Raw genomic sequence first — 22,812 nt, forward strand, 5'->3', positions numbered from 1 at the left:
GCCACTATCAATTTGCTTAGCGCCCTGAAAAACTGAATGGCCAAAACTATTCAAGTTGGAAACATATGCTCACGACGATACTCATCATCGAGGATCTGAAGTTTGTCCTTACGGAGGAATGTCCTCCTATTCCACCTCAGGACGCGACTCGAAATGTTCGGGTGGCTTATGAGCATTGGACACGGGCAAATGAGAAGGCCTGAGCCTATATTCTGGCCAATCTTAGTGACGTGTTGGCCAAGAAACACGAGTCCAAAGTCTCAGCTCGTGAGATCATGGAATCCCTGTGAGGAATGTTCGGACAGCCGTCTGGACAGCTCAAGCATGAGGCTCTGAAACACATCTTCAGCTTCAAAAGAGAGGAAGGCACCTCGGTTCGTGAACACGTGCTGAATACGATGGTCCACTTTAACGTGGCAGAGATGAATGAGTCTAAAATCGATGAGGGTAGTCAGGTTAGCATTATCCTGCATTCATTGCCGGAGAGCTTCCTCCACTTTGTTAGCAATACGATTCTTAACAAAGTGGAATACTCCCTTACCACTCTCCTCAACGAGTTGTAGACTTACCAATCCTTGCTGAAAAGTAAGGAGAAAAAGGGAGGTGAGGCAAATGTTGTCTTGTCCTTAAAAAGGTTCTATCGAGGTTCGACCTCAGGAACAAAGTCTGCACCTTCCACTTTTAATTCTGGAAAATAAAAGTGAACTATTACTTTTTCAGTGGTTGGCTAATGATAAAAGTAAAAGCGAGGTTTGCAAGTGTAGGTGGTCGATAGGTGATTTCATCAAGGAATCAACCCTAGAGGATCTGCATACATCTGGCACTTGAGTACATAGTGATGTATGTCATTTTCTAATTACAACTTAAGTTTTTCCTTCTTTTTTTACACTTGAAAAAGTAGCAAAATGTGGTTAGATTATAGCTATAATTCGGACGATGAAGACTAGTATGATTACTTTGATGATCTTCACTGTTTGACCCACCAAACTTCGTCACACCACCAACAACGGAGGATTCGTCTGGAGGAGTCGTCTGAGAAGCATGACGACTCCTCGGAATGCTGCTTCTCGGACTACTCGTCTGTTCAATGGACTTGAAGTTCAAAAGAGTCCAACACTCACACTCGTCTCACCATGTCGGAGCCCGAAAAGACTGATGAAGATGATGAACCGGTAGACATAGTAGAAGGAAATGTGAGCACAACGGAAGGACAACCTCCACAAAATCCCACTTCTCTGACAGTAGGAACTTATTCCATTAGTTCATAACCAAGTGCGAACCAATCATCCCCTCATGAAACATCACTGATATCGGTCAACTGCCCTAAAGACCAAAAAAAGAAGGGGAAGGTGGAAGAGGTGGCAAGGAAACATCGTGCTAGAGAAGGACTAAGTGGCACGAAGATCTAGAAGAAGAAACTCAAACGAACACTGGTGGTTATATCCAATGACTATGACTAGAGTTTTTCTTCTTGTGGTGAGGCTGGGGGTTGAGGTGTATATATATATATTGGTTTGGTGAATATGGAACCTCAACCCATTAACTCTATTTTCTATGATTATCCACTAATTTTGTGATAATTTTTTCCCTTAGAAATGGAATGAATATTTCTTTTTTGATCGTCTGCATGAGTATGAAGGAACTGGTAAATCCATATGCATGAGGCTTGATCAGACAACCACGTCAAAGTTTTCCTATCAATGGAATATTATAGCGATAGATCGATAATCGTAGCATGAATGTGGTTATAACAAAAATTTAAAAATTCAACGTTCAGACCGATGAAACAAAGTAAAATCGATAAACGCATTGGGATTTTAGCCGCTATCGTCTTCACCATAATAACCGATGGATTAATAAGACAAAGAAAGGGGGTTATAAAATTATTAAAGGATCCAAAATTATTACAGATACTTCGAATAATCGATAGATCGATAAGACCAAGAAAATGGGGTTATAAAACTGTTAAAGCGGTCGAAATTGCTATCAGTACTTCCATATGTAAAGTGGTATCACTTCATTTCAAAGGGAAAATGATGGAAATTGACACAAAAATATTCTTACCAAATACATAGGTCTCATTGCATATTTAAATGCAATTGGATCGAGGACCTTTTCAAGTTTAATCAGATTACAAGATTTCATTATGAATGATAGGGTGGACCCCACTTTTAATTACGATTGTGAATGAACATGTAAATAAAATCTAAAATAATCTGATGGAGCCCATAAAACGAATTATGATTGATTCCCATTCCCCCATATAAGCGTGGCCGGTGGCCTTAATACGATCTTAATCACGGTACTTTAGGGTTTTTCTCATTTTAGTCGATATATTTTTAAATTTCTAAATTTAGTTCAATTGCAATAAATTGGGAAAAAAAATCATATGATTAGTCTATCGTTGATTCTTTTTGTTTTATCTTGTTTTTTTTAAAAAAAAACTCGGTAGAAACATAAATTTGTGTTGTATATTATATAAATAGTAATGTCCATGCAATAAAATACATGATTTGAAACACCGTGTACTTTATTACATGAAATTATTAATTATTAATTTATTAATAATAATAATAATAATAATAATAATAATAATAATAATAATAATAATAATAATAATAAGACTTGGTTTGAATTTTGAAGAAGAGTTTAAAACTTAGTTTGTATAGTTTTTAAAATAATTATTGTCAATTATGTTAGAAAAATCAGTTGTAAAACAGAAACAATTTAGTGTTCGTTAGATTCAATTTTAAATATGGTATCTGGAAATAATATTAAAATTTTATTGTTCTCACGAGATTTTAGAGAAATTTAATTCATGGAATTTAAAATTTGTATTTGTATTAATTTCAGTATAATGAGTATGATCTCTAATATATAATCCTTTGATACTTTCTCTCGAAAACTAAACTTTAATGTTAAGCCCGTTGATCTTCTTGATGATCGACCTTTGGGCTTAATGATCTTCTTGGAGGGAGGATCGACCTTTGGTTTGTTGATCAACTTGTGAGTTTTTTCTTGAGTTTGAGGAGATTGAATCTTCAATTTATAGATTGTCAAGATACAGTCCTAATCTTTGAAGCTCCTAATAGTCTCGATTTTCAGTTCTTCAGAACTTGTGTGCTTTAGTCTTTGAAACTTGAAAGGCTTCAATCTTCGATACTTGAGAGCTTAAGAGATTTTGGTCTTAAAGACTTGGGAACTTGAGAGCTCGAAGAGCTTTGGTCTTCGATTCTTTAGGACTTCAATCTTTAGAGCTTCTCCCCCTCAAATGAAGAGATAATGTCTCTATTTATAGAAGTTTCTCATGGGCCTTTATATAGGCTTGGATCCCATTGTTGATGACCCAAATATTAAGCTTGAGCCTAATCTTTAATTTGGTCCAAAATTTTTGGGCTCGAATTGGGTTGGGCCCGAGTGACTTTAATTATTTGACTTGATCCAATTTATAATTTCCACGATGAGTTCGAGTTTTCGTTGTAATGACGTGACAACTTGTAATGAGTCGAAATTTTTCATTCAATAGATATGATTAATAATAATGATTGATTGCATTTTTTTTTGGTGGACAATTTATAGTTTCACATAATTATTTCAATTGTTACATCATACATGCTTTCAGCTTAAATTTATATTTTATTTTCTCTAAATTATTTGTTAAATATAAAAGAAATAAGCGTAGATTTTTTTATAAAAAAAATATAGAATATTTGAAAAAAATGGTATCGTTGAACTAATCAACTTGAAAATTTAGGAGAAAAATTAGTCGTGAGAAATTTGCTAAACGTATTTAATCAAATTATTTTTTATAGAATAAATTTGAAATTTGAAATTTTATAAGAGAGTGTGATGGTTGATTTTGCAAAAATCTATTTTTGAGAGCCAATAGTGAACAGATTTAAAAATAATGCGAATGAGCGTGTGATTGAAAAAATAATTTGATGGAAGTATTAAAAAAATTCTAAATTAATAGACTTCATTCCACTCATTTATTTTTCATATTAAATTTTCGTACACTGAATTAAGCTCTTTTAGTAAATTCAAAAAAATTAAACTTTAAAAATGGAAACGTATTTAAATCCATTACAAAGCTGTAATACTTGATAAATAATCTTCAAAGTTTAGATAAATCACGTTTTCTTTTTATATGTAATCTCCTTAGTTTCTCCTCTTTTATAGGAAGAGAGTAAATCTCTTCAATGTGGATGAGAGAAAATGACGTAATACCTATCTAATATTGGCCTATTAATTCAATCAAAACAATAAATTAATTCAAATTCAACCCTCATTAAATTAGAATTATTATAGTTAACTAGTTATTAATACCTATACATTTTTTTTCATAGTTCATATTCCCTTCAATTATATAATTTATTTAACTCTGCGTATATATATTAATTGAGATAACAAAAATACCAATAAAAATCATTAATTAATGAACATGTAGGTCCCATAAGAAATTTCCAACATAATTTCACAAACTATTCTCCAATCAATCTTAATTCCTACCACACTCTAAGTGATTGAATGCAATTTTTTTTCGTATTAAAAATTAGTTTGAAATAAGACTTTAATCACTCAAATTTATAGTGGATTTAGTATATATTTTTAAGTATTATTAATTTAAAAATTAAATCATTTTGAAAAAATTGAGGTATTTGACAACTACTTAAAATAGTTTTTCAGATATATTTTAATTAATTTTTATAAAAAAATATTTAAAATATAAATGGATTTTTTGAAAAATATTCGGCTCTTAATTTAAGATTTAATTTTACATGGTTAAAAGCAATTGGAAACGGCAAACCACACCCTAACTCGGGTTGAGTTTACGTTGATCCAATCACCCGCCCGTTTTATTTGAACCGAAACCCGCGTGGGCCCCACGAGGCAACTATTTGAAACCATGACGAGCACGGGCTGATTTAGTGGGTTGCTGTGGAATACCTCCATGGGCCCCACTGGCCCAGCCTTATAACCGTTTGAACACGAATCCTAGGCCTTTGTATTAATAAATAATAATATTTGCAAAAAATAATACTTTTTTTCTTTTTCTTTTTTAATAACATTTTCCCATCTCTCTCGTTAAGCAATAAAATAATATTTCCAATATTACCGTTGCTTCCATCACTATCGCCATCATTCCTTCGTTCTTCATCTCTTCCTTCTCTCTCGTTAAATCGAATGAACCAATCCACACAATCTAATTCAAAGATGGGATGAAAGATACTTGTAAAAACAACTCAAGAGAACATTGGTGTGGTAACTCGTAAATAGCTAGAATTTTATGTGAAGTATTGTCAATAGCACGATAGCATGACGTATCTCAATATCGAAATTCAAAATTTTTAAGTTTTTCTTTACTGTATTTTTCATCACTTGAGTTGATGAACGGTTGAAAAATTCATAGAGATTCATTTTATAATAATTATTCTAAAATAACTATACGGAATAATCAATAATGAGGATTTAAACCTGAATGTAAAACTAAAATCTACGAGGTATTAAAATTACGTGGAACTTATCGTAACTTGCAAAATATATGTGGTTGTGGTATTTCTCAACTATGCAACTCATATTGAAATGGGTAGACTCTCACTATTAGATGAGGATAGGAGGCTAAAGAGACATGGTATTTTGTGAATCATAATGCTATATTTATATGTTGATTATATGGTTCCCTTAAATCCCTATAACCAATGGGTTGGTTTCTACTCAGCATACCCACACTATTATATAAAAAGTTACGGGTCTTACATAATTTGCCCATTAAATAATTCAAATACAAATACTATTTAATTTGTTATCTAATTATGAATTAATTATTAAATTAATTCCAATTGGTTCAATTTGACTTATTCCTTATCATTTGATATCAACCCTATTATTTGGCTCTAGTCAATGTGCAATGTGAGCCGAATTTTACATGTAACAACGTAACAACGTAACAACGCTTAGAGGATTTTTATTTTTGTAATATTCGCTCTAAAGCTAAACCTAATATTAATATACTCTTTTAACTTGTAAATTGATAAAAATTACATTTATTAAGGTTCATAATTCAAATGTATCTCTCGACATGTAAGAATTGTTGATCTTAAATTAGGAACTTGATAGTGTTATCTATTTTGTAATACAAGAACCAAAGACTATTATAACTCATGCTAAATAAAGGTTATAGAAAGCTTATTTTGTTACCTTATGTATGTATTATTTATTACATATTTCATATAGAGAAAATTGGTTAGGTTGAGAGATGCTCACAAGGAGGAGAAGACCCAAGGAGTGACACCCCGTCCCTGCTCCTCACTTCCCATTAAATCATCGTTCCTACAAAATTTTTTATTTAATTTCACAAGGATTGAGTTCTCCACATAAATATATATATATTTTTATTTTTTTAATATATAGTTTGAATTAAATATGATAAAAATTTTCAAAAAATTATTTGTTCAAACGAATAATTTCAATATGATCCGTTTTTAAAGAAAACAATTCTTGAATATCCTAATATAAACAACAATATTCCATACGTCAAAACATAATTAAAATGTTCAAAGTTTAAATCTCGATATTATAACACACATTATTCAATTTAAAAAATTATAAAATACAATCTCAAATACACTAGTTTTCAATTTAAATAAAACATTTTTAATATGTATATACGAACAAAAAACCAAATTAAAAGACTAAAAGAAGATAAATTACCGAAGTACAATACTAAAATGATATTTAACCTTCTTAAAAAATATTTTAACCCTTATATTTTTACTGCAATAATGGATAAAATTATATGACATATTTAATTTGAGTGGATAATTCGATAATTACAATTTATCTTTCAAGAGCAACTCCAGGTCACGCGAGTTGCATGTGACCCGTTTTAGGAGGATTAGATTTAGACCTCCAGTTCTATCTTAAGTTTCAGCAATCAATTTTGTTTACAAAATTTAGCTAAAGAGAGAGAGAGAGAGAGAGAAAAAGAAAGCCGTTACCCCTCACGTGACATGCACATGACTCCGTCATTTGAATCCGGACCTGGGCGCCAATTCGCTATTCATTTCAATTAATAAAATCGGCCGATATTGCAACTTTGCCATTTTAAAAATCGCAAAACAGCTTTGTCTCGTTGTTTTGTCATTAAGAACAATTTGAAATCCTTCGACAGCGCTACCCCCCAAATCTCCGCAGGTTCATTTCTCGATCTTCTTCAGGTAATATCAATCACATTTTAGTTTTAATTTTATCTGATTTGATTGATTTTTTTTTTAATCAGGAGAAATGTGATCGAGAAATTTTGAGAGCTGTATATCGTTTTCTGTTGATCTATGGGCTGGATGTTTTGTGATTTGATTTTCTTTTGTTCTTGCATGGAATAGATTGATTTTAGGGCTCTTTAGGCTTGCCAATGGAGAACTTGGATGGAAAATCTTCAGATTCTTCGCAAAGCGTTCGTGTTGCTGTTAACATTAGACCTCTGATTACGCCGGAGTTAATGGTTGGATGTACAGATTGCATTACAGTTGTGCCTGGCGAACCTCAGGTATTGGTTTTTTTTTTTGGACAATATGTCAATTATGATGGAGTTGTTCTGCATATTTCCTGCTGTTTCTTTATGTTTGTGTACTTGCAATGGTTGAGTTGGTTGAGATTTTCATTGTGTTCAATTTAATGATTCAATTTTGAATGGTTCGATCCTATCAATAGGTTCAAATTGGGTCACATATATTCACATACGACAATGTATATGGTAGTGATGGATCGCCGTCTTATGCATTATATGACGACTGCGTTGCTCCATTGGTGGATGCATTATTTCAGGGCTATAACGCTACTGTTCTTGCCTACGGACAGGTCAAACGATTATTTTGTTTTGGAGTTTTCTTTCTTAAATTGTTTCTACTTTGACTTTTTATGGTTATTTTGATGCTTGTATGGCGATTTTAATGCTCGTCATTTCTGCAGACGGGTTCTGGCAAGACTTACACAATGGGAACAAATTATACTGGTGAAGGAAGTAATGATGGAGTGATACCCAAAGTAATGGAAAAAATATTTAAAAAGGTCGAGGCAATGAAGGATTCTACAGAGTTTTTGATCAGAGTATCATTTATTGAGGTGACTGCTGAAGTGCTCTTGACTTTTCTTTTTGTTGTTTGAAATATATTTCCTACTATCCATTTATATTTTGTGAATATGCTAATAACAGATATTTAAGGAAGAAGTCTTTGATTTGCTTGATGCAAGTACTTGCCTTAACACAAAGGGTGAAGGGACAAAGCCTTTTGCTCCTCCACGAGTTCCAATACAAATACGAGAAACTGTCAATGGTGGAATTACGCTAGTTGGTGTCACCGAGGCAGAAGTTCGCACCACAGAAGAAATGACATCTCATTTGTCTCGTGGTTCATTAGCACGTGCAACTGGAAGTACCAACATGAATAGCCAGTCAAGGTATAGAAATTCAAGAAGATATCATTAAAGATGCTATAGTTATAAAGTTATGTCTGTCTAATGACCTTTTAGATGTGAATCATCAATTTCTATAATAATTTTTTTTTGTGGTGTAAAAGTTGGAATGTTTTATTTTTCCTACATTGGAATTACAACATATTGGAGGTACAAGAAACAAAATTCTCATGTTGGATTCTTGCAATTAGAAATAAATTCATTAAATTTTGTTTCTTTTCTGTATTAAATTGGTGCAATTGTTGTATTTCCTTTGGTTCACTTATAAAGTATGAACATGGTGCCCTTTTGCATTGTGTTATAGTCGATCACATGCCATCTTTACTATTACCATGGAGCAAAAGAAAAAGCTTGGACGAGGCATGTCTCATGATGATACATGCGATGACATTCTATGTGCAAAGCTCCATTTGGTGGATCTTGCCGGTTCTGAAAGAGCAAAGCGAACAGGTGCTGATGGCATGCGCTTTAAAGAAGGTATTGTTGACAATGCTGTTGTATGATATTTATGAGAGCTAATCTGTTTCTAGTTCAACCTCATGATGGACTAATCTCAGAATTTAGAATCAAACTTATGTTTTCTAGTTGCTAGTTGACGTTTGTGATTAGATATTTTTGTGGTTCTCGTCTATTTTAGGTGTTCATATCAACAAAGGCCTTTTGGCACTCGGCAATGTCATAAGTGCATTGGGAGATGAGAAGAAACGAAAAGAAGGATGTCATGTTCCCTACCGTGATAGCAAGTTAACGCGTTTGCTACAGGCATGTCTTTGTTTTCAAACATAAACTTTGGAACTTTGTATTTTGCATGTATTTCCCTCAAACCTTTTGACCTGCACTCAAACGAATATGGCTTTGTTGGTTTGCTTTGATGTTGGTTAAATTAGTTAAAACAATTCATTTGTGGCTGGTTAATGTGTTTTATTTGCTTCTAGAGCTTAGAAGTCCAAGTAGTCATTAGGTTGCCAGACCTTTGGCTACAATTTTAAATGCTGTAGTCTTTATTGAAGAAAGATGCTAGAAATTTTAGTCTAATAACTAAAGTGTGGTATCCTGTTTCACAAAGCATTCAAAATTAGCTAAATGTTGGGAGTTGAATTTACAGGATTCTCTTGGAGGCAACAGCAGAACGGTGATGATTGGTATACCATTCAATTGAGTTGAAGAATTTAACGGTAATTGATAGTTTCTTTTCCACATATATTTTAATAATTATGTTTGTCATCCACATGCATAGCTTGTGTTAGTCCTGCTGACTCAAATGCGGAGGAGACCCTAAACACGCTGAAATATGCTAATCGTGCTCGTAATATTCAAAATAAAGCAGTTGTAAGTTTCTATCGACGAATCATTTTCTAAAAACTTAATGGTTCTCTTTGAGATCTTTTCTTCATTATTATTTTTATTCTTATACTTATTTTTCCCCCATTTTTAGATCAACCGAGACCCTGTAGGCGCTCAAATACAAAAAATGCGAAGTCAAATTGAACAGTTGCAAGCTGAGCTTTTATTCTATCGTGGTGATGCTGGTTTACCATATGAGGAGTTGCAGGTTTATATCATTCTTAGTAATTATCTCCCTGTGTTGCCATGTACTATGATACAGAGGTATAACTACCATCACTTTTGTGTTTAGATTCTAAAGCACAAAATATCATTACTTGAAGCAAGCAATGGAGAGTTGTTGCGGGAGCTTCAAGAACGCCGGGTCACTTGCGACCATTTGTCTCAGTGTGCTATTGATGCTCAGGTTCTCTTTTTTTGAAAATCATTTCTCTGTTCAAATTTCTATTGATATTTGATATCTCTATCCTTATCGTATAAATAATTTTATTCTATCGAATAATTTAGGTTGAAAAAGATAAACTTGCCATGATAATTGAATCCATCCGGAATGGCAAATCTTTAGATGAGATTGAATCCAACTACGATAAGGTTTGATGCAAGTTTTTCTTTCTTAGATTTGCTTGCACAAAAATGAATGCATATCCTTTTTATCCTTGTTCCTAACCATTTTCCCCTTCTAGGATTGTGAATTGGTCAAGAGTTATGTTTCAAAAATTCAAGAGCTAGAAGGGGAAGTACTGAGATTGCAAAGCTTTAAGAGTTCAAAACACAGTCGATATGTTGATCTTGTGGAGTCTGATGATGATAGACCCCAGTCTAGCAACATTTTATTTCCATGTTCAAATGAGTATTCGTCGGAATATGATCCCAAAGCTGTAGATATTTCAGGTGAGTATGGAACTTTTATGGATTATGTGAATGAGATTTTATTTTGGTTTGATGGATCATATTCGCAAAGTAAGCTACTTGCAAATGAATGCGAACTTTTCACTGTTGGTCTTTTTTTCTCTACTTCTGTCATTTATTGGTCTTATGGACATAATTGTAGTCTATATTATGACTGAGTTTGATAAGTCAACGCATAAAGGGCTGGTTGGTTTTTGCAGATGGAATTGAAGATCATGAAAAGGAGCTTGAACATTCAACAATGCAAGAAAGACTAGATAGAGAGCTAAAAGAATTGGATAAGAAACTTGAGCAGAAGGAGGTACACCCATTTGGCATTTAGGCTTTTTATGTATGGTGTTTTCTTTAAATCCGTTCATCTATAAGATTGATTTTTTTGAGATCGTCTCATGTAAGTTTATTCTATATTATTGTTTGCCTTTTTGATTTACATTCATTCTCCTCTACTGAAGGCTGAAATGAAACGATTTGCTGGTACGGATACCTCTGTTCTTAAACAACATTATGAAAAGAAGGTCCATGAATTGGAACAAGAAAAGAGAGCTTTACAGGTCATTGCTCTTTCAATATATACTGCAAGCTCAATTATCGTCATATGTATAGATGTAATCTTTATATGTATGAATATTTATATAGAGATTGCCTATATATAAAAATATATATAATTACTTTTTATCTTGTTTCTTTTCAGAAAGAGATCGAGGAACTTAGATGTAATCTTTCAAACATATCTTCTACATCTGATGATGGGGCACAAAAGTTGAAGCAAGAATATCTTCAAAAATTGAATTTCCTGGAGACCCAGGTAAATTGAGTTGCCTTGGGCCATTGGCCCTCCAATAATTAAGGCCCAGTTTTTCGTTTTTAAAATGATAGCTGGTTTCCTCGTAACTCTTTAACTATAGCTTTCGTTTCTTTCGAAGAAAGATTTGAATTCTTAGTCGAATTCTAAAAATAAAAAACAAGTTCTTAAAATTTACTTTTCTTAGTTTTTAAAACTTGCCTTGGATTTTGAAATTATGCTTGTTTCCTCGTAACTCTTTAACTTTAGCTTTCATTTTTTTCGAAGAAAGATTTGAATTCTTAATCGAATTTCAAAAATAAAAAGCAAGTTCTTAAAATTTACTTTTCTTAGTTTTCAAAACTTGCCTTGAATTTTGAAAATAATTTTAGAAGATAGATAACAAAACAAAAAACTCATAGGTAGCAGTATTTATTGTAACAGTATTTATTGTAAGCTTAATTTTAAAAAGCCAAATGGTTATTGAATGAACCTGTATGTCATAGTGTCTCACAATTTGGACTTTAGGTCTCAGAGTTGAAGAAGAAACAAGACGCTCAGGCTCAACTATTGAGACAGAAGCAAAAGAGTGACGAGGCAGCAAAAAGATTACAGGATGAGATCCACAGAATTAAGACCCAAAAGGTATCTTTGTATTCTGAAGATTAAAAGACCTTTTATATAAGTCGTCTAAACTTCTAAACCGATTTTGTATATTAGGTTCAACTTCAGCATAAGATTAAACAGGAATCCGAGCAATTTAGATTATGGAAGGCTTCGAGAGAGAAGGAAGTTCTCCAGGTATTGAAGCGGAAAACTCGTACTTCAGCAGTTCTGTTTCTCTTGATTTTTAATCTATATGTTGCAGGCGCCAGAACGTATTTTAGTGGGATGAGAGCATCTCTTTGACGGAATTCAATTGAATCGCTTTGTTGTGGACCCTGTGACCTATATTTAACGACTAAAATTTTAATTTTATTTTATTGGGTACAAAAATATACTCATATAAATTTAATTATACGTCAACATTAAAAGAATTAATATATGATTAAAAGTGAGCGTAACTCAAGCATAATTGACATCTACTATCTCTTCGAAGTTCTCCACTTATTGAATTAAAAAAAGATATGAAATGGATGCTAACTAATAGAGCATACTATGAATCATTGTTTTGAGATGATTTATTTTCTGTTTCCAGGATGAATACTTATACTACACATTCTTTTAAAAACAATATAATTAGAATCGCAATTGTCAATTTTTTTTAAATGAAATTATTATATATTTTTAATATTTGTTGTTCACGTTTGATCAGCTGAAGAAGGAAGGGAGGAGAAATGAATATGAGATGCATAAGCTCTTAGCTTTGAATCAAAGGCAGAAAATGGTAAGTCGATTATCAATCAGTACACTCCTTAGCATAATTTTATTTTGGACGGTTCTGATGTTACATGTGCCCAGAACAGGTCTTGCAACGGAAGACAGAAGAAGCTGCTCAGGCAACAAAAAGGCTTAAAGAGCTTTTAGAATCCCGAAAGGCAGCACGTGAAACTTCCGGTGAGTAAAAGTTTAATATAGCATTGAAAGAGTTCTTTATATTAGTTTGCACTCTTGTTAGGTTGTTTACTATTGGAATTGTATTCCATCTGCAGGTGGGGGATCAAATGGTCCTGGAATTCAGGTATTTAGCTTTTGAGTAACAAAATATTTGAAGAATAAAGCGCTATTCAAATCATGCATTCCAAAATCGCATAAAGGTTGATATCTTAGATAAATTTATGAAGGAATTAATACATTTTTCTCTCTTTTGAAGGCTTTAATGCAAAATATTGAGCATGAGCTTGAAGTTACAGTTAGGGTGCACGAAGTTCGTTCTGAATACGAACGCCAAATGGAAGAGTAAGTTTTCTTTTAAGTGAGTTTGAGATAAGTTTTGGACGTAACTTTTTCAGAAGCACTTTTATGAAAAACACTTCTAAGTATTTTTTTTTCTAAGCGTCCTTGAAATTTTCATAATCATTTTAACTATACGATAAAACTCTAAAAATTTTGAAAAATGTTTTAACCGACAGATATAAACTTTACACCATGCTAAAAGTCATTCCATACTCATCGTTTCTCCGTGGCCCAAATTATATACTTTATTAAAATAAACCAATATAGTAATGAAAATCTTGCTATTACAGGAGGTCTAAGATGGCCAAAGAATTGGCCAAGCTTAAGGAGGAAGAAGAACTAAACAGAGGAGCTAATTTGAGGTGAATCAAGTAGTTCTGTACTTTAACATGTATATGTATTTGAATTGGCCAAGTTAGGTTGGTTGCAATATTTGGTTGTCAAATAAGCATATTTTTAATACACAAGTATTCAAATTGTTTGGACAGTGATTGTACTCAAACAATGTCACCCGGTGCAAGAAATTCAAGAATTTTTGCTCTCGAAAACATGCTCGCTACATCATCCAGCTCTCTTGTTTCTATGGCCTCACATTTGTCGGAGGCAGAAGAGCGTGAACGCATTCTTGGTGGTAGGGGACGTTGGCATCAAGTTCGCTCTCTCGCCGATGCAAAGAACATTATGAATTTTTTGATGAATTTAGCATCCTCTTCAAGGTAATGATCCTTTGTCTATAACGAAGCATTGGCTCAAGCAACTTTTGTTCGTCTCGGTTGGCTTATTGTTATTTTTCTAATGTCAATCAACCTCCTATATGGTTTGAATATGGTGTTCTAGTTGTTTCAATTAGGAGCATGTGCTTATCTTGCCCCCTCTTTTTCTTTCTTTTTGTCAGGTGTTTGCTGTGGGATAAAGAGTTTGCTTCTAGAGAGAAGGATACGGAAATTAGAGAATTGAAACAGAAAATAGTGAATCTTAGTGGCATGTTGAAAAAATCAGAAGCACAAAAGGCAGAACTTATTCATCAGGTGAAATTTATTTTATTATATTTTCTCTAAAGTTGTTTCTTTTGTCATTTATTTTCACATCTTATCACTTATAAACATTTTTGCACTTCAAAATCTATTAATTCTCCCTAACTAAGAACAACACTTTACATAAATATTCAATTGCAGAACTCAGCATTGAAAAGATATTCCCAGGTTAATAGTGGGGGGCATAACTACGATTTACGCAAACAGGTAACTGACTTCTCTTCCTACAAAATAAGCCTTTCCCTCCCCCCCAATTTTTATTATTGAATACTATGCTATTTGTGAATAGGAGCACGGGAAGTCTCTCGCTGCACTAGCAGACATGGATACCTCAGAATCAGATCATGCAGATCATAGTTCAGATGGCGAAGATGCTAATTATGATTGGGAGAGATCCATGAAACGGCGACTTGGTAGAAAAAAATTCTCTAAAGATAAGGATCGTTCAAGTATGGTTGTCTCAGCTGGCATAAATAATATAGAGTTCAACTTGGATAGTTCTGGCGATGGAGTACTTCGTGGAAATGAGTCAACTGCTACTACCATTGATTGTTGTACTTGTAGCAAATTTTCTTCCTGCAAGACAACAAGGTGCGAATGTAGAGCGAATGGTGGAGCTTGTGGCTTGTCATGTGGGTGCGTACCATCAAAGTGTTCAAACAGAGGTAGCAAAAGTGATCGGGATGCTTCAATGCGACCGGATTTAATCATCAGGGATGTTCGAAATGCTTTGAAAAATGGTGAAACCGATGAGGAGAGTCGCGACCTTGTTTCTCATGGTGCAAGGTTGCTTCAAAATGCATTGGCTGAGAGACCAAGCGACGCTCCTACAGCTGATGATGGTGGCGCAAAAAGAAAGCCTCTATTGGACATCGGAAACACATTGGTATGTTTTCATTCTCCTTATTAGCCAACTCTTTTCTTTTTTTTTTTTGTCATTCATATAATGATAGTTATGTCATATCGAATAGGTAAGAGATTACTGTGGTAAATCTATCATGAACATAATTTCATTCACAGTGTTGAGCCTTTGTAAATCTTGATGCCTATTTTGGACAAATGTTACATATTATTTACTCGTCAAGCCTTTCAAATTTTGATATCCATTTTGAGGTCAGTATTCCTGGACAAGTGAAAAAAGTAGAGGGACTTTGAAGACGAGTCTTGACGAGTGAACATTATAGAGTAGGTCATTATAGAGTAGGTCATTGTTTCTTGAGATTAGTTGTAAATGAACTCAAATTCTTACTTAGTGATAAGAAAAAAAAGTGCTAACCATTTTATGTTAGATCGGCAAATCCAGCTCTTATAGTTTGGACAAAGATAGAATTTAGTTCCTATAATTTATAATTAGAATTTAGTCTCGATGGTTTATAGTTAGAATTTAGTCTATATGATTTGAATAAAGTTCGAATTTAATCTTGATGATTTGATAAAATGCCCATCTATTTATGAAAGGTTTTATCAAACTATAAGACTAAATTTAAAATTGTACAGACTAAGTCCTGACCTTTCCAAAACAACAGGGACGAAAGTTGTGACTTAACCTTTTATTTTGAGCGTTCTAATTCACTTCTTTTACCATTTTTTGTCCTAACCAAACAGGTGAAATCAAAGACAAACAAGCCAAACCAGAGAAAGAAATGGAGAAAATCTACAATTCAACTAATTCCAACCCCACAAGCATCTTCCCAACCAGATAAACCCGATTCCACCCAGAAGATTGAGAACGAGCAAAACGAGCCTGTCAACATCCCGTTGAAACTTCCCCGAGCTATGCGATCCGCTGCTGCGAATGGTGGGAACCTACTGAGAGAAAGAAACTCTGAGCAGCCGGAAGATTCGGTCAGCGGCAACAAAGAACATGAACTCATTGTTCCAAAAAGAGTGGATGAGAAAGAGAATTGCAACCGTTAAATAGGTGTGTTTGGAGTGTAAACGGCGGGAAAAAAAAAATGATCCGTTGGTTCGTAGATAAGTTTGAAAAGATTTGTGTTGATGTATTTTAGAGGCTTACTTCACGAACTAATTCATTGTTTCTGGGAATCTTTTATTCCCTTGGAATTCTTATAATTATTCTGATCTAGTTTTGTAGACTTTCTATTAACTATATTAACGATGCAGCTGCAGCTGCAAAAATGAATTTGATGACCTGTTTTTTTTGTTTAAATTTCCTTAGTCTAATGTGAACGATTTTGATTCTTAAATTTTCAAACTAGCTATTTTATTATCGAAACTTTTACAAAATAACTATTTTGGCCTTAAATATAATACTTTTTCCAGCTATCCATTTGTTCAATGCTTGTCTCTGGTTTATGTGGATTGAAATTATGTTATACATACGTGAAGCATATTAAAATAAGTAACAGCCATATACATGGTTTTGTCATAATTGATGTGTACTTCTTATGAAGTTGAAGATTCAAATATTCATACCTACTTGATTATAAAATTTCTTTAACGTTTAGAGAATAAATGAACCATCAACATTTGGTTAAGAGAAAAAATTCGACAATAAACATTCGTGTAGAATACTTTCCCCTTGCAAACAGATGCCTTAATTATATCCTAATTTAAACCCATAATTATTCATACATGCTAAAACTCATACCTATAGCCCCAAGATGTTGCACTGCAGGACCTTGCACCAGATCTACACATTGATTTCGAGTTTATTGATCCAGTATTCGATTTGAGTAGCAACACAGGCTTTTCCTGTGGAACCGTATGAACAAAATTTATTGATCGCATTCTCGGCTCCGAGAAACTCGTAAACATCCTCATCAAATACTGGACTTATGCTTCTTAGCTCATCCAGACTCAAGTCCTGGAGGCAGCAATTTTTTGTGACACACAAGGCAACAGACTTTCCAACTATGTCATGACCTGTTCTGAAAGGTATGCCCTGCAAAAGAACAGACAAATAGAAGCATGATCAAGGGGTCGATAGTCGGACTGAAACATCAATGAATGTGTATCGAATTTGATTCTACACAATTAAGCAGGTCTTAGATATTTTGAAGTTGGTTCTCTTTTCTTTAGTCTTTTTTGTTCTAGTGGGAAAGAATTTTACAATGGAGGCCTTAAAAATCCTAGTGGCTAATATGAAAATGCTATGTAGTGCAATAACAGACTACTCGATGTTGGTTTCCATATAGTAATCTGAAATACTACGTCGCTTAAAAAAATGAGGGAAAACAACCTTTTTATTCCTCGAGTTTTAAGAAATAGGTGTGTTTGGTCTCTGAGTTTTCAAAACATACATTTTTAGACCCTGAGTTTATTAGAATAAGTGCATTTGGTCCCAAGATTTTCAAAATATACTTTTTTTAGTTCTTGAGTTGTTAAGGAAAGGTTTAAAAGGTCCCTAAAGTACTTTTTTATTATTATTTTAAATGATTATATCACATTTTAAATTAAAAAGCAAGTTTAAAAAATAACTTTAGGAAGAAGAGATAATGTTTTAAAATTATTTTTCTAATTTAAAGTTAAAAAGCAAAAATATTGCACAGACCTTTTAAATCTATTTTTAAAAACTCAAAGGCTAGGTACATTTTAAAAATTTATGGACCAAATCCAAATATCGTAAAACTTGAAGACTACAAAGGTACATTTTAAGAAATCAAAATGAGGATTGAAAAAGGTAATTTTCCCAAGAATACCAACTCTTTCATTAATTTATAAATATTATTTATAGATGAATTGTTTTTTACTAATTCCCTTGTCTTTTTTTTCTGTCTTTTTTAATAATAATAAAAAAAAGATATCTGAAAGTAAAACCAACGGGAACTGGTTACCTTCTTCACGAGGTAATCAGCGAGTGTTGTGGCATCAAGATAACCAGCAGGTAAAGCCTTTTCTATTCTCTCCCGATTGAAAGAAATATTCTGAGCAAACTCAGCTGACACTTCAAGCATCCCCAATATTGTCTTTACGCTGTCAAATACAGGTTCCTTGTCTTCCTGTTCAATATGGAAACGTATTTGTATTGAAAATAACTAAGAACATCATTAAGAAAAAATTGACAGTAAAATGAAGCGTTAGCCCGAGAATTAAAAGCATGTTTGGGAGTGATTTTGAATGGATCATAATAACTTTTGTCACATTTAAGATGACTCTAAAACATAACTTAAATCATTCAAATTTAATTTAATGTTTGATTCAACATTTTTTAAAGTGGTTTTTTTTTCATACCATCAAAGTTGGCATGTTCGTAGTACTTTTGAATATGACAAAATTGATTTTAAATAATTCAAAATCACTCTCAAATATGTTATAAAAAAATGCCTAAACAACAAAAACACTCTCTTGTTATGTAAGTGCATATTTAAGAGTGATTTTAAAATGGTTAAAATCACTTTTGTTATATCCAAAATCACTCCAAAATACATCTTTAATCACTCAAAATTAATTTAATATTTAAGTTTACATTTTTAAGTGCAATTTTCATACCATCAAAATTAATTTTGAATAACTAAAAGCATGTTTTAAAGTGATTTTGAAAATGTCAAAAGTGATCTTAACCAACTCAGCTCCCAAACATGCCTAAAGCCTCTACAAAATTCACTTTGGAAGTGTCAATCCTTTCTCATACACATAACAAATGGTCAAAATAAAATGTTTCAAGATTTACCTGCAAATCACGATTGTAGGCCAGAGGCAGACCTTTGCATAAAGTGAGAGTGGTGACTAAGTCTCCTATGACTCTAGCAGACTTCCCACGAACAAGTTCCATTGGGTCTGGATTTTTCTTCTGAGGCATTATGCTACTTCCAGTTGAAACCGAATCATTGGGTGTTATAAATCCGAACTCTTCAGAAGCCCACAACACCCATTCTTCTCCTAGCCTTGAAAGATGGATGGCGGCAATCGCATTGGCAGAAAGGAACTCTAAGGCAAAATCTCGATCGGAAACTGCGTCGATGCTGTAAAGATGATGAAAAAATTACTACTGATCTGACACATCCAGATGTGAAAATAGAAGTCGTTACAACTCCCTACAGAGTGAAAGCACAATAAAGTAAAGATAGACTTCCTAACATGGAAGTTGGTCATTCACTCATCCCAAAGTTCTTCAATGGCCAATTTGTTTTTTTTTTTTTTTTTGTTTACATGAAAGACACAATATGCATTTATGACTTTAAGTTTCCGGTTAGCTTCTTAGTTTACTGAGAGCAATTTTGAACAAGAGAGCGAACATAAAAAAAGATATCGACACATTGAGATGAACTACCACCCACATACACACGTATCTCAGGAATATCTTTAAATAGCAAATCAAACAGGAAGATGATCTTTAGTGACTCTGACAGATTTTTAGTGAAGTTTTATACCTGTTTCTCAGGGGAGCTGTGAACCCTAAAGCCTCAGCAGTCATAAAGCGATCAATGGGAAGGCCTGTGCCAGCCAGCGCACATGCACCTAGCGGGCAAAGATTTAGCCTAACTCTGCAATCCGACAAACGACCAGCATCTCTTTCAAGCTATAAAACAATGATTTTGCAACAATCAAGTCTTCTAAAGATTTTAAGTTGAAAAAAAAAAAAAAAAAAAAAAAACTGCTTAAACCACATTTTATTTAGGAAACCATGAGTAAGGTCGATTGTTATTCAGATCTAGTGACAAACTATTGACCCATTTGCCAACTGATCATTAGAAAAAGAAAAAACCAATCATCATAGTGACATCAGATAATCACCATTGGTCAAAGGATCAACATATAAATCCAAATGTTTTCAATGTACACTTGAAATTGCATGAGCTCACATGATTCTTTTAAAAAAATGATATACAGAATGACAACAGACATATGTGAATAATCTATAAGCCATTGTTCTTTTATTTAACAAAAATATCTGTTTTTGAATTAAAAAAAATGAAGTTATGATAAACAATCAAGCAGTCAATAACACTATCGATAAATTGGATGAGAGTTTAAGGAGATCGTGATGAAATAACCCTAATTCCTAAAAAGTACAAGCCTTGAAATCGTTTTTGTTTGTTGTCTATTGCTTATCCTGGAAAGTTAAAACTAAGCTCTTAAGGCTTTGGTGAAGGAAGCCAGAGGAACTGCACCAGAAGATCAAGCTTACCTGCTCTACAAATGCTAAGAGCAGATGTTGGAGTAGAACTGGTTGCGCTCTTTGTAAATGTGTATAACCCGGAACGATTAATCCCTCGTTCTTCAATGCTAGAGTTACCATGGAAACTTGCAGGTACTTCATAGCATCTAATATAGTATCAATTGCATCCCGGCACCACAATCGAAAATCAGTCAGAACTTGATCGTTGCGGCTTCGAGCAGTATGTAGCTTCTTTGCAGGTTCACCAATCATATCAATCAAGGCAGCCTCAATGTTCATATGAACATCCTCCCTATCCGTTCTCCAAACAAAATCACCACTTTCAATTTGCCTCTCAATTTTATCCAAACCTTCAAGAATACTGTCCCTTTCATGAACACTCATCAATCCCTAAAGTAATAAGTTTCCAATCATTAAAGACACAAAAGGAAAAAATTCATGATATGAGAACCCCATATGATATCTCAGTTCATCTAATACATGATGGACAAATTCAACCAACTACCCAACTGGTAAACTACAATTACGTTAAGGAGTTTGAATATTATCCGCAATCTTAAATCAATGTATTCGCTCAAATTACCCCTCTCAAGAAAGAAATTAAAAGAATAAAATCACCGAAAAATGGCGAAATGAATTCGTTTCTCTTCTTCTGCAAGATTGTTAGAGAAGTTGAAGGAAATGCAACGCTCGAAAAGAGAAAAACGAAAGAGCACCATCGAACAAATGCCATTTTGTTTATTCAGAGACATAGAGGAATCAAAATGAACCTGCTTAGCTAGCATAGTAGCATGAGCTCGACTCCCTCTGATATCGTGCTTGTAAAGCTGCTTATCGTAGGAGATCGATTCGGTAAATCGCTCAACTGCATCGGTGACGCTCTCCTCGAAACGACCGCCCCAAAGCTTAACCTCCTTGTCAGTGCGGTTTTCCGGCGAGTCTTCGACGGACGGCGGCGCATCGGCAGTGCGAGATGCTCTGAGAACTCCAAACACCGGCACGGCTCCACGAACGACGGCGAGAAATGGCGGCTTAGAAGCTGAAACGGATGGCTTAGAGAAAGCCAATGCGGCGGGTAAAGAGTAGGAGGTCAAGCAGTCCATCTTCGGCGGCCGGAGATTTTGACGGCAGACGGCGAGTTGGAGCTGTCTAGTGTCATGATATTTAGAGGTACATTTAACCCCTTTTTCTTTGTTTGTTTGGCCCTTTTTCTCCTCTCTCTTGGTTAACCAATCATTTTGCTCCTACGCTACAACTTACCATTTACATTTACCAAATAATGAAAATTGGTATGATCTAATCAGACGTAATTGAATTGTTTTTTTAACGTATTTACTATGAATCATCACATTTACTATTATTGTTACTATTACTTTTCAATTACCTTTTAGATTAAAAAGTAACAACAACAGTAAATGTGACAGATTTCGTGGTTCTCATGTTGTAACAGTACTATAATCATAATGGTAATAATAATGGTAACGGTAACGTAATTTTCAAACATAATCGGATAGACCACTCACCACTCCTCAAATAAATTGTGCTTTTTTATTACAGATTTGGGAGTGAGCCTCAAAAGTCCGTATGAGTACAAAACATAAGTAAACAATACCAAATGTAATAAAATGAGACTCACTTTTCATATTACCATTGATTTATTATATTTTATTTGGGGTAAACGTGGCTTTAGTTTTAGAAAAATTACCTTTTTGGTACCATTTTTTTTAAAAAAACAATTTTTTTTATACCAAACCACCAACGGCCATAAATTATATAACCCATTTCCAAGAATAAAAGGGAAGCATAAAAGCTAAAATGACATCAATTCAGACTCTAGAGAGCCGAAGAGGAAATCAAAGATGTTAAGCTATAAGCAACTTTGTTTTCGAATTTTACAAAAAAAAAAAAAAAAAAGAAATATTCACAATATTAGTGAGGCTCTGGGCCTCTTTAACAAAAATACCAACCTCAAACAAGTCAGTATCTAAAAGATTCAACAGTCTAAAGACCACCAAAGAATCAGTCTCAACTACCACTATAGGATTCTAGTCGTGCCAAAGAAGATTGATCTCTTTCAAACCTTTATCCACCGCTCTAGCTTCGAAGACCTGCACCCCCAATTGTGGTCAATGTGCTTGCAACCGCTCATAACTGGTTGTTCAAGATTATCCCTTAGAATGTACAACCTAACCCCCATAATGAAGGAAATCAGACCAGGGGCAAACCACATTCATGTTGAGCTTCCAACTGAAGGATCTCTTACCGAAGAGTTCCATGAGCGCGTTCGGATCGCT

The 22,812-nt window shown here is 33.8% G+C and overlaps 2 protein-coding genes across 2 annotated transcripts; one reads left to right on the forward strand and one right to left on the reverse strand.

Annotated features, from left to right (window-relative positions):
* The first annotated feature begins 7,060 nt into the window (after window positions 1-7,060).
* Window positions 7,061-16,606, forward strand: LOC120085052 (kinesin-like protein KIN-4C). The gene is made up of 28 exons (XM_039040890.1): window positions 7,061-7,217; window positions 7,383-7,546; window positions 7,711-7,857; window positions 7,969-8,121; window positions 8,213-8,457; window positions 8,777-8,949; window positions 9,110-9,234; window positions 9,578-9,614; window positions 9,710-9,801; window positions 9,908-10,024; window positions 10,109-10,222; window positions 10,324-10,407; window positions 10,500-10,707; window positions 10,926-11,026; window positions 11,178-11,276; window positions 11,417-11,530; window positions 12,035-12,151; window positions 12,227-12,307; window positions 12,822-12,893; window positions 12,973-13,063; window positions 13,159-13,187; window positions 13,320-13,405; window positions 13,693-13,764; window positions 13,891-14,118; window positions 14,298-14,430; window positions 14,578-14,643; window positions 14,726-15,322; window positions 16,042-16,606. The coding sequence occupies exons 2-28, from the start codon at window positions 7,412-7,414 to the stop codon at window positions 16,351-16,353; spliced, it is 3,828 nt and encodes a 1,275-aa protein (XP_038896818.1). The 5' UTR covers window positions 7,061-7,217; window positions 7,383-7,411; the 3' UTR covers window positions 16,354-16,606.
* Window positions 16,607-16,850: 244 nt separating this feature from the next.
* On the reverse strand, window positions 16,851-21,712 carry LOC120087331 (argininosuccinate lyase, chloroplastic-like). The gene is made up of 6 exons (XM_039044316.1): window positions 21,289-21,712; window positions 20,528-20,908; window positions 19,770-19,918; window positions 19,070-19,361; window positions 18,234-18,398; window positions 16,851-17,341 (listed from the first exon to the last, which is right to left on the reverse strand). Exons 1-6 carry the CDS (start codon window positions 21,619-21,621, stop codon window positions 17,090-17,092), a joined length of 1,572 nt encoding a protein of 523 aa, XP_038900244.1. The 5' UTR covers window positions 21,622-21,712; the 3' UTR covers window positions 16,851-17,089.
* Between the last annotated feature and the right edge of the window lie 1,100 nt (window positions 21,713-22,812).

Source organism: Benincasa hispida, chromosome 9 (assembly GCF_009727055.1).
Source record: "Benincasa hispida cultivar B227 chromosome 9, ASM972705v1, whole genome shotgun sequence".
NCBI classification, from domain to species: domain Eukaryota; kingdom Viridiplantae; phylum Streptophyta; class Magnoliopsida; order Cucurbitales; family Cucurbitaceae; genus Benincasa; species Benincasa hispida.